General features: G+C 41.5%; 3 protein-coding genes across 4 annotated transcripts in view; 1 reads left to right on the top strand and 2 right to left on the bottom strand.

Moving 5' to 3' along the window:
* The window catches only part of TRAPPC11 (trafficking protein particle complex subunit 11), a 28102-nt gene extending 24387 nt beyond the window's left edge, over positions 1 to 3715 (bottom strand). Inside the window, exons 1-4 of the mRNA XM_069855901.1 lie at positions 3480 to 3715; positions 1493 to 1662; positions 1012 to 1082; positions 144 to 258 (exon numbers count right to left, since the gene is read on the bottom strand). Coding sequence (XP_069712002.1) covers positions 144 to 258; positions 1012 to 1082; positions 1493 to 1662; positions 3480 to 3683 — 560 coding nt within the window. The 5' untranslated portion in view covers positions 3684 to 3715. The remainder of the gene's footprint in view (positions 1 to 143; positions 259 to 1011; positions 1083 to 1492; positions 1663 to 3479) is intronic.
* Positions 1 to 19190, bottom strand: part of WWC2 (WW and C2 domain containing 2) — a 298844-nt gene that overhangs the window by 85695 nt on the left and 193959 nt on the right. The window lies entirely within an intron of this gene.
* Positions 4106 to 11629, top strand: RWDD4 (RWD domain containing 4). 2 transcript variants are annotated; one of them, XM_069855936.1, is made up of 8 exons: positions 4107 to 4181; positions 4773 to 4853; positions 7255 to 7364; positions 7470 to 7614; positions 8341 to 8455; positions 9434 to 9483; positions 9650 to 9652; positions 10643 to 11629. In XM_069855936.1, the coding sequence occupies exons 1-8, from the start codon at positions 4158 to 4160 to the stop codon at positions 10673 to 10675; spliced, it is 561 nt and encodes a 186-aa protein (XP_069712037.1). In that variant the 5' UTR covers positions 4107 to 4157; the 3' UTR covers positions 10676 to 11629. The 2 variants fall into 2 exon arrangements, with proteins under 2 accessions (XP_069712036.1, XP_069712037.1); XM_069855935.1 differs by lacking the exons at positions 9650 to 9652; positions 10643 to 11629 and adding an exon at positions 9562 to 9630 and having other exon boundaries at positions 4106 to 4181.

The following is a 19190-nucleotide window of genomic DNA, read 5'->3' as shown; positions in this document are numbered from 1 at the left end:
TAACCTGAAGAATTCCCGTGAACAGATAAAACATCCACTGCTACTATACAACGAGCATGCTACAAAGCAGTAATCACAACTTACCAATGCTCTCAATGTCTCTTTTAGCAAACGGAGCAAAACAGTGTTTTACAGTCACTTACCTTATAATATAACCAACAAGATGATCAGTGTGTGGAAGTACAAAGAGGGATTTTCCAGAAAGGTCACAAGCATTACATAAAGCCGCTGCCCTCTCTGATGCAATAACATCTTCCCCTAGTAAAGTCAAGGAAAGCACGAGTAAGCACTATGCGGTGCTGCAATGCCTAGCTACCTCTAAAAGCTTAATAAGTACAAGGTTTGGAAAAATCCAGTACAGGTAAAACTAAAACTACATTCTTTCTTACTTCTCCAAGAGTACTACGTGCTTCATTCAGTAGAACACATTGCAGAAACTTTCTTAGCTAGCAACAACCTACAAGTATGATGCAAGTTTTTATCCACCTCAGAATATACTGATGTGTCTTTAGAAATAAAACAGCATCCAGAAAAGGCAAGCATATAGAAAACAACAACAAAAACCGCCAGACACTAAAAGCATCAGGTCCACAGAAAGACGAGCTTAAAATTTATCACACTTCACTCCAAAACGTAGGTACTAAGCACCCTTCCTCTAAGTTCTCATCGTTTTTACAGCTTTTCTTGATCTCAAGCAAGGTTTAAAATGAAACATGCTTACAAGGAGGCAAGTCATCCATACTGTGCTAGCAAACAATTTCTGATACTGTGTATCAAAAGATGGACTTCGGACTTATGAAGAATAACTTAAGGGTTAGAGATCAGCCTTTTAGGGTCAACTTCCTTGAGCATTCTTTCCATTTGTGCATCTTCCAGCAGCCACAATGTATTTAACACGCATAGATGACATTACATGACAACTGAGATTACATGACAAACAATAAGTCAGCTCAACCCATCAGGTCTTCTGAGAAATGAGATTATCAAACTGTATACAGAGTTTTCTGGTACCTGGAGGCAACGGTGTTTTTTTCTGAATCAAAACCACAGCAACTTTTGTGTTTCTCCCCTGCAAACTTTGCCTAAAATAAAATTTAAAAAAACAACACAGTATAGTGTCAAGGTTTCAATTCTTATTTGTAAATAATCAGAAGAAAGATAATCCCGTCTAGATGGAAGCATTGAAAGAACGCTGTATAAGAAATTAAGCCAAACACAACAACACGCTGCATCATCCAGAGAATGCTGTGCTCTTCTTTGTTCACATGGTACAGAATAATTGTGCTGATCTTAGCAAGCAAAATTTCTGGGGCTGCTCAAATGACTTTTTAAAAGAAACCATACTTTAAAAGAGTTTCTTTACTATCAGTCGTACTTCAAAAAGAAGAGTTTAAGTTCCTCTTAATTTGTATCTTAGAGTGCAAAAAGGATTCTGCAATTCACATTTCCCATTAGCTTGTAATACATTATGAACCAAATGAAAAACCCCTACCTGACAATTTCAACTCGAGTAGCACATTCTGACTGTTTTTCTTTCCATTGCGGCTCATCCCAGTCTAGTTCATAGAACACCACGACAAGTGCTGGAACTAAATTCAGATGTTTGTTCATCCACCCAGTCTTCAGGATTCCTTTCGGAATATACCATTCATAGGACGTCCTCTGAAAACATTGAGGTTATTAAAACAAGCTACCAAATCCATTTAGTGGCCTCTTAGCATAAAAGAGGAACTGCCTCTACGTTCTTGTCACATGTAGATATGCTTGTCATCTTTCCTTAAAGATTTTTGCCCTCAAGCCTTTGATTCCTAATAATTAGGACATATACCTCATTCCCTGGCATCAAAGCCTGATGCCCGAGATATCAGCAACAAACAGCAGATTCCAGGTAGACTCCAGGTAGACTGGAGAAAAAGGTCAAGTTCAGAAGCATGTTTCACACTCCTTCATGAAAAATTAGGTTTATTTTAAAAGGAAGGTCTTGAAGGGCTCAGAAACAGAGCCAGAAGAAATCAGTTAATATTCTTGTTCCTCGCCCACATCAGAGAATTATGTCGTTTTCCACAGGTTAAACCCACTGACATTGCTTCATAACTGCCATTGCAAAGCAGAAAGTAGAGATATTCTTTCTGCTGCATTTCACAGAATCACTAGGTTGGAAAAGACCTCCAGGATCATTGAGCCCAAATATTCCTATCAAACACTAAACCATGTCCCTGAGCACCTCATCCACCCGTGCCTTAAACACCTCCAGGGAAGGTGAATCAACCACCTCCCTGGGCAGCCTCTGCCAGTGCCCAATGACCCTTTCTGTGAAAAATATTTTCCTGATGTCCAGCCTGAATCTCCCCTGGTGGAGCTTGAGGCCATTCCCTCTTGTCCTGTCCCCTGTCACTTGGGAGAAGAGGCCGGCTCTCTCCTCTCTACAACCTCCTTTCAGGTAGTTGTAGAGAGCAATGAGGTCTCCCCTCAGCCTCCTCTTCTCCAGGCTAAACAACCCCAGCTCTCTCAGCCGCTCCTCATAAGACTTGCTCTCCAGCCCCTTCACCAGCTTCACTGCTCTTCACTGGACACACTCCAGGAACTCAATGTCTTTCTTGCAGTGAGGACCCCAGAACTGAACACAGTATTCGAGGTGCAGCCTCACCAGTGCCGAGTACAGGGGCAGAATCACTTCCCTGGTCCCACTGACCATGCTCTTTCTGACACAAGCCACGATGCTGTCGGTCTTCTTGGCCACCTGGGCACACTGCTGGCTCACGCTCAGCTGCTGTCAACCAACACCCATGGGTGCTTTTCTGCCAGGTGCCTTTCCAGCCACTCTTCCCCACGCCTGTAGTGCTGCATGGGGTTGCTGTGTCCCAAGTGCAGGACTTAGCACTTGGCCTTGCTGAACCTCATCCCATTGGCCTCAGCCCATCATGGTCATTTAAAAGAGCACCTCATCCTGGCTTTCTCTTTTCCTCAGCCACAAGCCAAGACACCTCAGTTTCCCATCCCACCACAATGCCTGCACCTTTCCCTTTGCCCTGACAGTTCATAGAATAGTTTGTCATGGAAGGGACCTTAAAGATCATCTAGTTCCAACCCTCCTGCCATGGGCAGGGACATCCCATCAGACCAGGCTGCCCAAGGCCCCATCCAGCCTGGCCTTGAACACCTCCAGGGATGGGGCAGCCACAGCTTCCCTGGGCAACCTGTGCCAGTGCCTCACCACTCTCATGGTGAAGAAATTCCTCCTTATGCCTAGCCTAAATCTGCCCCTCTCCAGTTTATACCCAACGCCCCTAGTTCTATCACTACAAGGCTTTGTGAACAGGCCCTCCCCAGCTTTCCTGCAGCCCTTCAGATGCTAGGAGGTCGCTACAAGGTCCCCTGGGAGCCTTCTCTTCTGGTTGTCCCCAGAGCTGTCGCTCCCAGCTCCCCCTCGGGCAGCGGGGACGGAGGCGCCGCAGAGAAGCCCGGCGGGGCGCTTGTACCTTGGTCCGGCACTTGGGGTACTCGTGGTCTCCGGGCAGGACCTTGAAGGAGATGGGGACGCGGTCGGCCCTGCGGTTGGCGCAGAAGGCGTCCCACACGGCGCGGTGCACGGCGTTGTACACCACGTCCAGCCCGGTCAGCGTGACGAACGCCATGGGCCGGCAGCACAGCTCCACCGGGAAATCCCACTGCGACGGCGTCATCCTGCGGGCGGCACCGGAGAAGGCACCGGAGAAGCTACCGGGACCGCACCGGGACGCTACCGGCCAGGCCGCCCGCCCCCCGCGCCCCAGCGCCCCGCGGAAGGGCGGCGGCGCGGCCAATCGGCGGCGCGCGCGCGGGAAAGCCGGAAGAGGCGCGGCCGCGCGCGCGGCCAATGGGGAGGCGGGAGGGGGCGGTGACCGGAAGGGCGCGGCCAATGGGGAGGCGGGAGGGAAGGGTGATCGGGAGAGCGCGGCCAATGGGGAGGCGGGAGGGGGCGGCGACCGGAAGGGCGCGGCCAATGGGGAGGCGGGAGGGAAGGGTGATCGGGAGAGCGCGGCCAATGGGGAGGAGGGAGGGGGCGGCGACCGGAAGGGCGCGGCCAATGGCAGCGCGCGGCCGCGTGACCCGCACGGGGCGGGGCCGCCCTGGCGTGAACCCCCCGTGACAGCCCCGCCCCGGCCGCCCCCGGGGTCATGGCGGCCAACGAGGACCAGGAGGTGAACGGGGGAGAGCCCGCACCCTGGAAAGGGAAGAGGGAAAAGGAAAGAGGGAAGAGGGAAGAGAAAAGGGGAAAGGGATGAGGGAAGGGGGAAAGGGATGAGGGAAGGGGGAAAGGGATGAGGGAAGGGGGAAAGGGATGAGGGAAGGGAGAAAGGAAGCAAGAAGAGAAGGGAGGAGGGAAAAGGGGAGAGAAAGGGAGGGGAAGGGTGAAAAGAAGAGAAGGGAGGAGGGGAGGGAGAGGAAGGGGGAAAGAAAGGGAAGAGGGAAGGGAAGGAAAGAGAAGGGAAGGGGAAGGGAGAGGAAAGAAAAGAAGGGAGGAAGGAAAAGTGGGGGGGGAAGGAATGGGAGAGGAGGGAGGGAGCCGGGAGAGGGGGAAGAAAGAGATGGAGGGAGGGATGGAGCCGGGGTGGGAGAAAGGAGGAGAAGGGAAGGGAGGAAAGGGAGAGAGGGAGCGGGGATGGAGGGAAAGGGAGGGAGCCGGAGGAGCCAGGAGGAAGCCGGGGGAGCGTTTATCCCAGCGATCCCGGCTGGGTGTGAGCCGGTGTCGGGGCCGCAGCCGGTAACCCCTGCTCTGCCCGGCGCCGCAGATGGAGCTGGAGGCGCTGCGCTCCATCTACGAGGGAGACGCGCGCTTCAGGGAGCTCAGCCCCGTCTCCTTCCAGTACAGGGTAAGGCAGGGTGGGGGGCTGCCTGGCCTCTGCTGCCGTGCCGGCGGCTTGCCGGGGATTTTCTACAACAAGCGGGTGTTCAATACGCGGTAAAGGCTGGATCCATAAGAGTGTTTCAGGATCTTGGCTATGATGATGCTTGTTAGTGCAATGCCTTAATATTTAGGAACCTGCTCCCAGCACGGATTTATTATCCCTCAGCTCGGCATCCTGCTGACTCGTCTATGCGCTGTGTAGCTGGAACTCGCTGAAGGAGCATGCATGCTGCGTGCTACTTAAACGAGCTGGTCAGAAATACCGCTTACAGAGGCGTATATACATACAGCTATGAGTGTGCCTTATTGCTAAGTTATGAGGTTCCAGTCTTGTCCGGAGATGACTGACCTGCCTTCTCTACCTGCAATAGAAGAAATCCGCAAAATGCTTTGGGCGTTTGCACTGATACGATTTGCTCAGGAGAGAAATGCAGGGAATGCTGCTGAGCTTGAGATATGGAGGGGGATTCTGGCATGAAGTTCTTGCCAGCTTTCTCAAATTTAAAGACCTGGAAGTTCTTCAGGGCATGGACTGAGGCAGGTCTTTAGACTTCCAGGGAGCTTTACGGGTGAAAATTTAGACACCCATCGGACAGAGGAGAAGCTTCTGAAAATACCATGCCCCTGTAGTGGGGAGAAGGTGTCTGAAATCACCTTACCATGACTTCTCCAGTAACTTCAGAGTAATATTCAGTAACCGTAATGAGATAAGTCAATTTCATTATTAGCACTTGAATTCCATCCATGTTAAGTGCAGCCTTCCTTCACTGTTACTAGTAAATTTAATTTCCTCAGAAGAGCAAATGTGACATGCCAACCAGTCTGCAGTACATCATACTGCATTTTACTAGCTTTGGTTGTTGCTGATTTTTATTAGATGAAAAACAATTGTCAAAAGTTAGAACTCAGTTTAAATACTGTGTAACTTAGCGTCAGACAAAAGCAATCATGCATTTTTACCATGAAGAATAATTTGTATTACAAGAAGGTAATCGTGCAGGCAAGTGTACGAGAAGGTTGTAAGAATTAGCGTGTCGTTTCTCTGATCCTCATTTGTCTCATGCACGTTTCACATACAAAACGCAGCTATTTTGTAATCAAGTAAGGCTACCCAATTTTTGTGTCGCACTGACAGGGAGCATGGTCACCCAGCTTTGTGTATGGATTTGCCCAGTGCACAAAGTGCTTTCCTGGGAGAAGAGCTCTGTAAATCTTATGACCAGTTCTCCTCTTGGCAGCAGCAGGGATTGATTGGGCTGCAACACTGAAAGTGATGTCTCTATAAATATTGCAGATTTTTCTGAAGTTATTTATTGTTATTTATTTATTGCATCTCTAAATCAGATATTTCTGAATGTCAGCTAATTCAGTCTATTGAAACTTACACTGTAAATAAAAAAGCAGCTACTTTTCTTCCTTTTATAAATTTTGAAGTACAGTAGCTTTACCCTTGATTAGTACTTTTTTTCCTACCACCTCTTCATTCCACATAATTTGGTGAAGCCAGATATTGACTATTCCGTAATGGAGAAAATAAGGGAGAACTTTCAGGTGGTTTCAGAATACGGCTTTAACCAGCTTAGTGATGGTAGTGTTCCAAATTCTTGTGTGAAACTGTTTGTATAGTGTGTCTTTGGTAGAACCTGTATTAGTTTGAAACTAAAAATAAAAAAATTTGGTTTTTATTTATCTTAACATAATTGTAAGGATTGTGTATGTGATTTGTGTTCATTAAATTGGTTTGATGCACATGATTATTTATATTAAAGTGTGCCTCTTTTGATGTTATGGGTTTTTTATGGAGTCTTAATCTGCTGACTTCATAAATCTTTTACTACTCATTCTTTTATATAGCAAAATGATATGTCTGTAAGGATGAGATGTTAATATTGAAATTCTTATCTATTATTTTTGCTGTCTTGGGTCACTAGTTTATCATCATTTTTATTTCAACGCTGTCTTGTGGTTTGTTTTCATATTGCTCTGCGCTTGGATGCGTGGGGGCAGAAAGGCTTCATCTTTTCTGTTCTCATATATGATTGCATAGTATTTGGCTTGCAATTGCTACAAAGTAGCTTTTAAAACCAAGCAATTGGAAAAAAACCCCAACAAATCATAAAGAGAGCTTTGAATGTTTCTGCTGCTTTTCCTAGGATGAAAACTGCAGGGTAGAGGTTAATAGTGATGTCATAAATTTAATACTTTTTGTAGATAAACACTTTATTTTCCAGCTGATAATTTTATGAAAATAGGTGTTATCTTAAGGGTTTTGGATGGTCTTGAAGGAAAGACTTACATTGTGGCATTCTAATCATTAATAAGTGACTGGAAACTGTTGGTATACAAAATATTTCTTTTCCCTTCAGGTAGGTGAAAGTGGAGATCCCAAAGCATTTCTAGTAGAAGTGTCTTGGCCGGCAACATATCCACAAACAGCACCAATCATATCTATGGATGCTTTCTTCAACAACACAATGTAAGTATTTATGACAGCTTTACTTCTTGGCCTTATATACAGGGGCATTTTGGCAAGCTTTTCTTCATTTGTCTAAATTATAGTTGAGTTTATGGTTTCTTTTAGATCATCAGCTGTTAAACGGAGTATATTGGATAAGTTAATGGTAGAAGTTGAAGCAAATCTTGGAACTGCTATGACATACACACTTTTTGAATATGCCAAAGATAATAAGGAGTTGTTAATGGAAAATCAGCCTGTTAACACTGTGGTGAGTAGATACATTCAGATTTTAATATCTTGATTATAAAACTGTAAAAAAATGGCTGTTAGAACTCTAAATACTTCGTAGTTCTGTCAGTATATGGGGTATACTGATTTTAGTGGCTAAACAGTGGCTCACTGAGTATGGTGTCACAATGCTCTGTGGTCTTAGTTGTTATATTTAATTGTTATTTTGCTGTTATACCAAAATGTTTATGGGCTGCAGTTCCGTCCCACAAAGTAACATAAAAATGAAAACTTGGAGCAGAAACAGGACTAAAAGAGAGGTGAAATGGAGATTAGAGGCATCTGCTTGGAGACAAATTACTGCAACCTTCCTGGGATGCAATGGCTTGCATAAGTGCGCCTCCAGGATGTTGATTGAGTCAGGCTGGGTCTCTTTGTGGCTTCTGGGTTGTATAAGGACATTATTGGCCATTGTGATGCTGTGGATTTGCTTTGAGGAAGAAGTAATTGTTTCTGTGTTTGGGAAGTCAAATTGCTCAGGCTAAATCACAGTCGGTGATTAGATTTAAAAAGTGTAAGAGGTGCCTTTTGCAATTCTGAAACGTCTTTTTTAAAACTACAGTCATGATTATGTATTGATTGAACACTGTAGACTGACAGCATTGCTTCTGGGTCAAGATATTCCAGTATATCAGGTTTAGTAGTTCTACACGTAGGAATCAGTGGAAATAATATGTGAAATATTAACAACCATTTTTATCCTCAGACTTCAGTAAGCGATAGTATCGCAATTGGAACTCCTGCTGTACAAGCAAGTAAGAAAAAAGATAAAAAGGAGCAGTTATCCAAAACCCAGAAACGAAAACTAGCTGATAAAACAGGTCTGTTTACTATAATATTGTTTTGTTTGAGCAGTATGAAAATCCAAATTTTATAGCACTGAGGTCTTGCTAGAGTCAGAATCAATAATTATTTGTTTGTAAGGTTAGCTACTTTTAAGTCTGTGGTGTCTCTTTTTCTTGATTTAGATGAATTATTCTTGCCTGAGATGTTAGTTCTGGCCAAAGCAACTTTCTGTAGAGGACAGATTGCAAGCTCATCATTTGTTCTGTTTTATTTTTTTTATTTCAATTTGTGACAAAAGTGAAATTTTCAAAAAATGTTTGTGGGAGGAGAGTGTTTGGGACTTGTAAAAATTCATTTTCAACAGTAAACGTAGTGTGTTGTTGGACCCTTGTAAATAATTCACATTGTTTAAAAGATAATTTCTAAATGAAAGTATTTGTTTTGGAGCCTGAAATAAAACATTTAGTTTAGTTTGTATCCTCAAAATAGAGGTACTTCTGCAGATACTTTATGCTTCTAGTGAAATGGTAGGGTTTTGATTGAAAAGTGTTCGGTATTGGAGATAATCCTGATTACTTTTGTGTGTTCAACCTTAATTTCTAATGGTAATCTGAATAATACTGTCCTACTGCAGCAATAAGGTATGCTCTGTGACAGCAGTTTCTGTGTATAATTTACTGATCCTAATGGATAAGTGGCATATTAAGTGTTGGCCGTGTAAAAGAAAAGCTGCATAAATTTTTTGTTTGATAAAATGTATCATTGCTGGTCAGGCCAGCTCATATTGGAGTTGCCTTTAAATTAAATGTCAGATGGACTGAGGGGTTTTATTTAAACAGAAATACTTTGAAGACCAAGATATGTTTAAGGGATTTGTATCTGGTTTTGTCCTCAAGGCTTTGTAGCGGAGAAATTAAGGCTTCTGGATCTTTGGAATTTTGTGTGTTGATTTCAAAGAAGATAAAGATTCTCCTTAGCTTATGTGTTGAAAATAAAACCTTCTTATTCTACAGATAACAAAGGGGAGCTTCCCCGAGGATGGAACTGGGTGGATGTAATTAAGGTAACGTGACAGTATTATATGCAGTATTATGAAAACACTGCACATGTACATTTAAAATAATTGTATTTCTATCAGAAGAAAAATGATCTAATTTTTTTCCTTGCTTTTCTTCCTAACTTTGTTTGGATTTGACTGTGGTGTCTGATCCATTTCTATATGCATACAGCATGTAAGTATTTTCAAGTTATCTTTTGTTTAATGTTAAAATTATTTGCAAGAATTAGTAAGAACTGTTGTTCGTTTTGAGTTATGATTTGCATATTTGTCAGGTGCTTTAAAATGCTTAGTTCTTCTGAATATTAAAGTCAGAAGGACTGTGATTCCGCTTTTAAACTTTGTTGGTTTAATATTACTTTTTTGTTTATTGAGTGATTAAATTTTTGTTTTATGATGAGAACTCTTTGGCCGAATGCACTGCAAATATTCTGTCTCCATATGGCAACAGGGTGTAAAATTAAAGTTAGTGGTGGTGCCTGGTTCTGGAGTGCAATGGATAAGTAAGCAGAAAGAAGGAAAAGGGGCACCTTGCTGTCTCCTACGTTCACTGCCACCACTCCTCCAGTGAATAGTTCTTTTCTAGTTGCTCTCTCAGCACTGAATTCTTCCACCTTCTTGATTCAGTGGAAATCGGCATAGTGGCTTGGCAGCTAAAGCAAACTGTTTGTTTTTTTTACACAACTAGAAGTAATTCTCAGTGTAAGACCTAGTACCCATTCCAGTTGTTAAGTAAGAGCAAGTAAATGATGGTGATGGGTTTGGGCAGAATCCTTCTGAGTTAAATGTGGCTATTCTGTAGTGGACGTATTGAATCTAAATAGATTTCACAATAGGTGCACTACATCTTTTTTCATATTGGAGAGCCGATGATAGAGTCTTCAAATTAAATAGAAACAGTACCCTGAGGCTTTTCCTTGGGGTTTGTGGTGTGGTTGTTTTTTTTTTTAAAAATCGATTTTCACGTTCAGGAAAGAAGTTTATTTAATGTTTAAGCTTAAGAAATAGTTTTTATTTTCATTGTCTTCGTACAGTAGCATAATCAGTCTGTATTACTAATTAAATATGTGTCTTCTGTGTAAGATGGAGATAATGTTATTCTTGTTTCCTAATAAATGGAATGGCAGTCTAAACTTTGAATACTTTCTTTTTGTGTCTCTTATAGTTAAGCAAAACTGGTTCTAAAGATGATGAATAAAGGACTTTGGTACAAGGAAACTCCACCTTTTAATACAGTGCAATTTTGGGTCACCATCTTTCTCTTAACTTTCATATTTGTTGAAGTAAACATTTTATAAAGCTCTATTTCCTAACTTGTAAACCTAGTCACACAAGTTTATCTGGAGACTCTGTGGTCTTTGGGGGAAAAAAAATACAAACTTGCCTTAAATGAGGGTTAGAATGTGACAAGGGATGAAGAGAGCCAATGTGGTGAAGTGAATAGTGCTATATGCAGTGTTTTTTAATTTATATTTTACTCTGTAGTAAAATCCTGTTGTAGTGAACCCAACAATACTGTAAACATTTCCTGATGTTCTTATTCCAGTTGAAGAAAAAAGCACTATAACAGCAATTGGCCACTTAACAGCATAATTCAAAATAAATTATTCCATGGAAACATGACCTTTGTCATTCGTTTATGTAGTATGAATGTAGAAGGAGAACGTAGAAGTTGTTACATTGCAATATAGACTAGAGCTTGTGGTCCTGTTTTCACTAGTTGCTGGCTGAAATAGTAAATATCAGCAAAAGCATGGCCAAATGTCCTAGTCAACTCAAAAATGAGTGGTTACGGCAGGAGTATGTGTTCTTTATGCTCTGCAGGATCCATCTGCTAGCCTCCACAGTGCGTCTTTACAGAAGTGTGGATGTCTGGGGAGGGAAAAGTGCTTTCTTGCACGTGTTTCCATGAGTGGTGGGATTTTGTAGCTCTTTCATTGGAGAAATGGATATTCCTTAGAGGGGTTTGCTCACTGGGTGGTGGGATAGTGGAAGTCAGCATTCTACCAAAAGTGTTGGGAGAATGTGGGGGGGGGGGGTCCCTCTAATCTGCTCTCTTGTAACAGAAAGAGACGTCATCTTCGCTATATGGTTACTGAGTACAAGATGCCTTAGTGTCCTTTATTATTTTTGTTTGTTTTGAGATGAACTTTAATAAATGCCTATTTATCTCCTGTGGTATGTGTTTTGTTTTTTAAAATTGTGTATTATCTACTGCACCAAGTTTGAATTTTTGAAGGATTTTCTATTACAAAGAAAGCATTTGGTGAGAGGGATGTTGGAGGTGCAGGCTGGATACCTGATCAGCAATGCTAAGAGCCTTTATAGCCACCTGAGCATAGTTTATGTGGCTGTTCTACTCCATCAAATGAGGTGCTAGTATAAGTGTTTATGCTACTGTCTGTGTCAAGAGACCCTATATGCAGCATACATTAATGTAGTTCTCTTAAATTATTTATGGTTTGTCAGAGAAGGATACACTACGTATGCTGCAAAATGCTTGTCTTCATTAGATATACAAAGGAAAAAGAGCTATGTGAAAGGTTGTGACTGCAGGTGAAGGAAAAAAATTGAATTTGTGCTGTGGTTTTCACTCTTGTGGAGAGATCTGAAAGTAATACGGTCTGTACTGCTCCAACAAGAAGAAGCAGTTTTTACTGAAACACTCAAGCTACATCCAAAAGAATTGTGTTTCCTAAATATTATTTCTTCAATCCCTCTTAATTTCAGAAAATAGTGGTTTCTTTTTGCACTAAACTCACATTTAGTAAAAACTGGTGAAGTGCAGAAGGTATGACTTTTTTCCAGATGATGCAATCCTGCATCCATCAACGTGAACAGGAGGCTCACGGCTGCAATCTGAGCAAGAGTGTCTGGCAGGGAGAAATTTCTCTGGTAGTACTTGGTGATCCTCTAACAAAGAAGGGCATTTAGCTTTAGTCTCTGCCGACATCCAAATGGGCAGGACTTTCTATTCACAAGTTCTCCAAGGGGAATTGACTTATCTTTGGTACTATATGAATCAAGTTGCTGTCACAATTTATCTGAATCGATTAGTTACAGAAGATGGGGGAAGGATGAATAAGAACGACGTCTCTCACTTTTATTGCATTCCTGTGCATAACGGCAAACTTGTTAGCCTTGTGAAATGCTTTAGTTTTAAGCTCCTGCCCTGCCTGTAAATCACGCGTTCTTGTGAAGGTATCTGAGTAATCTCCTCTAGTTCAGTTAGGAAACACGTTTGCTTGGAAGTCTACTTTCAAGGAGAATCTTTTGCATCAGGAATTTTTGTATCAGTTCTTTGCCTCTGTGTAAATTCTGAGAGGTGATTTATGTCGCTAAACCATTTTCTTATATGATGTGATGCCTGGAACAGGGTCATTTCAAGAATCAAGGTACTTGATACAGGGGAGGCCTGAGCACTGGAAGCTGTGGGGACAGAAAATGTAATGATTGTTATCTAGAAAGGCACACCTATAAATATAGAACGTGACTACTGAGGGAATTCTAAACACTTGAAAAAAAGCACCACACCACCCCCTTTTAAAGTAAAAAAAACATTGGCAGTGGATAAACACGGGTTTATTTCAGTGGGACTGCACCAGCTCTTTAAATTGGTGGGTTTTGCAGCTTTGTTGAGCTTTGGTTGGCCTGAGAAGACAAATGCCAATATGAGTAACAATAAAGGAAAAGTAGCAAGTGTCTAAAATGCAGGAAGATTAGGAAGGAACTTGTTTACAAAGTATTCCATGCTACATGGATATTAATTTTCTTACTGAAGCACTAGTTGAAAGGGCTTTGAAAAAAATACTTCTTATCTATGATGTTGTTGTAGTAACCACTTAGAAATCTCACTAAGAATAGCTTACTTTTTTTCCCTTTTTCAGATTTGGCCATGAGAATTTTTCTTTCAGACAGATCTGGTGCAGAAAGTTTAAGTGGCAATACCAATGCTTAAATGAAGTTTAGGTTTTCTAACAGAAATTTAACTTGAAATATTCTTTTCTCTGCAGTCTTTTAGTACTTACTTGAATTGCTTAACGTTCTTAATGCCTTTGAAAATTAATTCATTTTAACCTATGCATTTTTTTTCTTTCCAGAATTTTCTCAGCGAGCTGTTATTTTGTGGTTTGTTTGCTTGATGTTAAGAAGGCAGATAGTCCCTCAGCTCCTTTTTCCTCTCTGTCAGCCTTTATGATCCCCTGAAGCACATCCCTAGGCAGCGCACTCTCCAGCCTCCGCTTACAGGAGCTACTAGTACAGGTTGTATGCAGGTTTTACTATAAAATTATTCGGTGTCTCTGAAACACAGTGACCTCCAGAATCAGTCCAGCTCTTTTTGTTGTTGATACAGATATTTGAAAAATATTAAAGATGTGTTTCAGGAGTGCAAGAACTGTCAGCATCACATTGATATTTTATCTTTGTCTCTTTGGATGAAACTAAAGAGCAGTCTTTAGTTGAGTTTGCACAATGTTAAATACTAAGTTCATTCGCATTTGTGCTGTTGGTATTATCCTAGAATCATAGAATAGTTTGGGTTGGAAGGAACCTTAAAGATCATCCAATTCCAACCCCCCTGACATGGGCTGTTCTCCTTGCAGCTGAGGCAATAGAAGTGGTTTTAGGTTGTTTTGTGAATTTTGTGTCAGGAAAGTCACTGAACTGGTCTGAGCCAAGAATAGTTTCACCTTAGAAATTCTTTCCTTCAGCTATGTTTTGTGACTTATAGTACGGCACCTTAAGTACTTGGAGTTAACAGCAGAATGAAAAAGGAATAAATGTTCGCTTAACAGAGAAAATACCAGAAGCATGAAAGTTCTGGGTGGACTAAAGGAAGAAGGGTAGGGAGAAACCCATCCTTTTACACAAAGCTGGAAGAGCATAGGGGATAAATCTTCATTGCAGTAGTTTAATACAACGAAGCAAAAACTAAGCTTATGGTTGCAGAGCTATCAATTCTGGAATGAGTTTGGGTTATAACAAAAGACAAGAGGGTTGTAGATTTTATTTTGGTCACTGTCACCTATTCTTTCATGAAAATGGATTTGGCTTCATTTCAGAGTGGAGCCTGCTACCTAGTTGTTGGAAAGAACCATTTGTCTGACTGTTGTGCTTCCTGTTATTTTTTCTGAGCCCATGGAACCTCTGAAAGTTCAACGTACTCTCAGAAATAAGTGAAGACAAAACACATTGACTGGGCACTGGAAAATTGTGTTAGAAAATTTGACACGGGTGAAAGAATTAACTGTTTCTTTTCTCTCTCTCATTCAGAGCAAAGTGAGGAGTGACTTCAAATGGCTGAATTACACCAGACCTATGAGAATCTAAATCTGTGCACTGGTGTCCTGTGTCAGACTGAAAGTTTGTCCATCTAGTTTAAAGTTTTACATAGCTATGCCTTGGTACTGTGTCTGAACATTAATGCTCGTGGTTCTTACAGCAGCATGTATTTTGGGTATTCATGTTTACAATACAGCAGAAATCTGAAAACTGTGATCTTATGCTGCAGGTTGCTTATGCCGTGAGATGAGATCCAGTAAGGTCACAGCAATAAGCGAGAAAGCCAAACTGTAACTGCATAGCCTCCATAGAGAGGAATGGGGTCGTGGGGATGTCTCTGAGGACATAATTCCTTCTGCAGTATCTTTATTACTGTCAATGATAAGTGAAAGTCATTCTAGGATGGGTTTGGAAGATAATAATTCAAGAAGAGATAATCGTTTCTTTCTAAAACAATTATCTGTTATAGTGTCGCTGAGGCACAATAAACAAACATAGCCTTGTATGCAGTCACTTTTCAGAGTGGGATCTTACTTCAAATCAAGTAAGTGTTTCTCAGTAATGCATTTTATGAATTCCTGCAGAAAAACAAACGGGAAGAATGCATTACTATCTTAAGAGCTGCCGTCTCCACTGTAGGGAACCATTTGATCTCTGCTTATAGAGAAAACTGTTGTTCAATTGACCTTGAAGAGAGAGATTTTATATTAGTACAAGGGAAAATGTAGCAGCCCGTTGATAAAAGTCTCAGGGAAAGTAAATAGCCTCTAATAGATGGTTAATGAGTTTTCACAGCATCACCAGTTTTATATTTTTCTCTGAAGATCAGCACTAGACTGTTTCCAGTTTTCAGTTAACTGGCATACAGCACGGTTATGACTTTTTTTCGCCCTCATGTTTTACGTCTTTAGATGATAAAAGTACAGGATATAGTATAGAAATTTATTTTCTAGATTGAAACAGTGTGAAAGTTACGAATCCACTCAAATAAATGAATTCAGTCTTACTCACAAGTATAGATGTGCCAAAATTGAAACAGCCTATGTGATGTTTATATGGAAAAGAATACGTAGGAAGATTTTTCTTTATGTGACTACATGGTTTCGGGGGTTTGTGTCATCCCCCTCCAGTAGTGTCCAAGCAGATGGTTAGTGCTTTTCTTCCTAGTATCTCTATTCATAGGAAAGCAGTACAAAAAGCTGAGTTTGGGTTGGAAGGGACCTTAAAGATCATCCGGTTCCTGCCATGGGCAGGGACATCCCACCAGCCCAGGCTGCCCAAGGCCCCATCCAACCTGTCCTTGAACACCTCCAGGGGTGGGGCAGCCACAGCTTCCCTGGGCAACCTGTGCCAGTGCCTCACCACTCTCATGGTGAAGAAATTCCTCCTTATGCCTAGCCTAATCTGCCCCTCTCCAGTTTATACCCATTCCCCCTCGTCCTATCGCTATCGCTGCATGTCTTTGTAAACAGTCCCTCCCCAGCTTTCCTGTAGCCCCTTCAGGTACTGGCAGGTCACTACAAGATCTCCTCAGAGCCTTCTCTTCTCCAGGCTGAACAATCCCAACTCTCTCAGCCCGTGCTCGTAACCTCATAACTCATGTATGTGGGATGCTGCAATGCAATGTGCAGATTGTTCTTGTGGAAGGAGTTAGATTTCTGTGCAAGAATATAAATTATAAAATGCACTTTAATTTTCAGTTGTTTCAGCTAGTAAATGTGTGGACGAGTATGGTTCTAAAGTAAGATAACACAGATTTAAAACAGTAATTTTTTTTTCCACTGTAACCAAAATCCTTGTAACAATTAAAGCATCTTTGGGGGGTGAGATTTGTGAGATAATGTTTTCTACATCCTACAAACAGAATGTTTTTTGAGAAGGGACATAAAAATTAAGCCTTAAGGCATCAGTCAAAAACAAAATCTAAGTGAATGTTCTCATTAAAAAGAATAATGTTTAACTAGTTTCTTATTTAATTCTAATCAACATTAGGTGCTGAAAATAGATTTACACCTACCAAACCCCCCATCTCTCCTTTTCTCTGAATTTGAAGGGAGTTCAGTTCTGGCAGGAACCGTACATATTCCTAATTTCAAGACGAATATGTCAATTTGCAGCTTAAAGCTCCAATCTCAGTTATAATCATTACCCAGCTGGTCTGTTTAAGAAAAATCTAGCAACCTGTATGTCACTTTCTTTCTTGGTGGTTACTTCTACCAGTAGCTGCTGTGCTCTGGAGTGTGCATCGCCCACCAGAGGGAGCCGGAGCCAAGAACTGTCAGATCTTCATAGATTCACAGAATCATTTAGGATGCAAAAGACAGGTAAGATCGTGGAGTCCAACCGTAAACCTAGCACTGCCAAGTCCAGCACTAAACCTAAGTGTCCCTAAGTGACACGTCTACGCATCCTTTGAATTCCTCCAGGGATGGTGACTTAACCACTTCCCTGGACAGATGATTCCAATGCCTCACAACAAGATTTTTTTCCTAATATCCAATCTAAACGTCTCCTGAAGGAATTTCTTCACCATGAGGGTGGTGAGGCCCTGGCACAGGTTGCCCAGGGAAGCTGTGGCTGCCCCATTCCTGGAGGTGTTCAAGGCCAGGCTGGATGGGGCCTTGGGCACCCTGGGCTGGTGGGACGTGTCCCTCCCCATGGCAGGGGGGTGGGAACTGAATGATCTTTAAGGTCCCTTCCAACCCAAACTATTCTTTGATTCTGTGATCTGTCCTCAAATTAGCTTGGGAGCTTATGGGGACCAGGTAGGAAATCAGCGCATCCTCCCTGTGCTGAGTTATGGCCTCTTTTGGGAACCATCACTTCAGTATCAAAGCAAGCAATGCAAAGCCTTGTGATGTACGTGTCGTCGTTCTCTAGGGTTTATGTCTGCTGTTCTTTGTAACATGAACAAGGGTACCGAAACTGTATAAAAGAGAAATATCTTTGAGAGTAAAATAATTATCCCTGGGGAAATTAAGCCAAGCAGAAGAAACAGTGAATGGGTTATCCATATCTGTAAAAGGGAATCTCTCAAAATTCCTGACTACAGACAGGCTGCAGGTTCTTTCTGTCATAGATTCAACTGGCATATTGTTTATCAAGAAATAAACTGGCTGAAAAAGGATGGAAGGTGTAGTTAATGCACATTACATGTTTTGATTTTGTTTTGCTGAATGTCTGAAGTGTTTATTTTGACAGAGAATTTTGGAACTAAGTGTTTAACTGTTTCCAGGCTTTAATATCTTCATTTTTCCTTAAAAAGACAGTATTTTGACTTATTCCAGTTTATCCCTATTCATGATGACATACTGAACAATGTTCTGATTTTTTTACTCAGTCATTTTTTATCCAGCTCAGCTGCAGAGGTTTCTTAAATGTAAATTGATAGAAGCTTGTTAAAATTGAAATTATTTTTTAATTATATCAAGCTATAGTTTCATTATTACATGTAAAAACTCCAGGCCTCTAAAATGATTTAAAGTTCAGTCTTAGCACTATGGTGAAGAAGTTAGGAGCCTGGCATATCCTATAACAACTGATAAAAAAAAAATTGAGAAATGCTGTATACCTAATTTATTTATCAATAAAAGTGAAGGGTTAAGACATACATCGCCTTGCCTTAGGTGTGCCAATACCGATACCAGCACTGAACAGGGAACTGATTGGTGTTTTTTTTAATGGTAACCAATTGGCCACGGTGAGAGAGGTTTCATTGTACTTGGTTTTATTTCTGTTCATTAAATCATAAGATCAGTTTATATTTAACCAACCTTTCTAAAATAAGTCTTCTTTTGACTTAGAGGACAGAAGGAGTGCTGATCCAGCTGGACAAATGAGCTGCTTCTTTCCTTCTGCGTTTGGAGTAGTTCATCCACAGAGAAGTAAGTAGATATTGGAGATGTGGATTTTAACAGCTGAAAGGCAGCAAGTAGCTTCTTATACTGTTTCTGAGTTATAGCTAACCATATGAACATAAACAGTCTTTAGGAACAAGTGGAGTTGACTTTTTTGTACTACAAAAGGCACAAGAGCTCACACAATTAATGACAGCTGAGCAATCTTATATAAAGCTGATCCTTGCTGCCTCTAAGCCACTTGCTTCTTGCTCAAATCATTTGTAATTTTCAGTGCTGTGGCATCCTTAGATTTCTGCCATGAGCCTATTGGTGTTAAAGGATTTTCACCAGGTGGTGGGTAACTCTAGGCTTATAACTCTATTAAGAACTCAGAGGTGGGCTATCACCTCAGTGAGTGGCAAAAGCCCCCACAAAATCATCAGATATTTATATATGTTAGACAATAAGTATTTTCTTTGGAAAGTTCTTGGTGTATTCTTTCTTCAAAAAGTTCTTGGTGTTTTTCCATGGTGTTTTAACACGGGCTCTCAGTTCTTTATTGTTCATTGTTCTTTAAAGTCCACCTTGATA

Source organism: Phaenicophaeus curvirostris, chromosome 4 (genome assembly GCF_032191515.1).
Source record: "Phaenicophaeus curvirostris isolate KB17595 chromosome 4, BPBGC_Pcur_1.0, whole genome shotgun sequence".
In the NCBI taxonomy this organism is placed as follows: domain Eukaryota; kingdom Metazoa; phylum Chordata; class Aves; order Cuculiformes; family Cuculidae; genus Phaenicophaeus; species Phaenicophaeus curvirostris.
Note: the sequence above shows the minus strand (reverse complement) of the source record. Positions and strands in the feature narration are given on the sequence as shown.

Bases quoted from the DNA above. Each gene is read 5' to 3' on its own strand.
- RWDD4 (XM_069855935.1), top strand. From the start codon at position 4,158: ATGGCGGCCAACGAGGACCAGGAG. The intron at 4,182-4,772 runs GTGAACGGGGGA...CCGGCGCCGCAG, and splicing joins CGGCCAACGAGGACCAGGAG to ATGGAGCTGGAGGCGCTGCG. The intron at 4,854-7,254 runs GTAAGGCAGGGT...TTTTCCCTTCAG, and splicing joins CCGTCTCCTTCCAGTACAGG to GTAGGTGAAAGTGGAGATCC.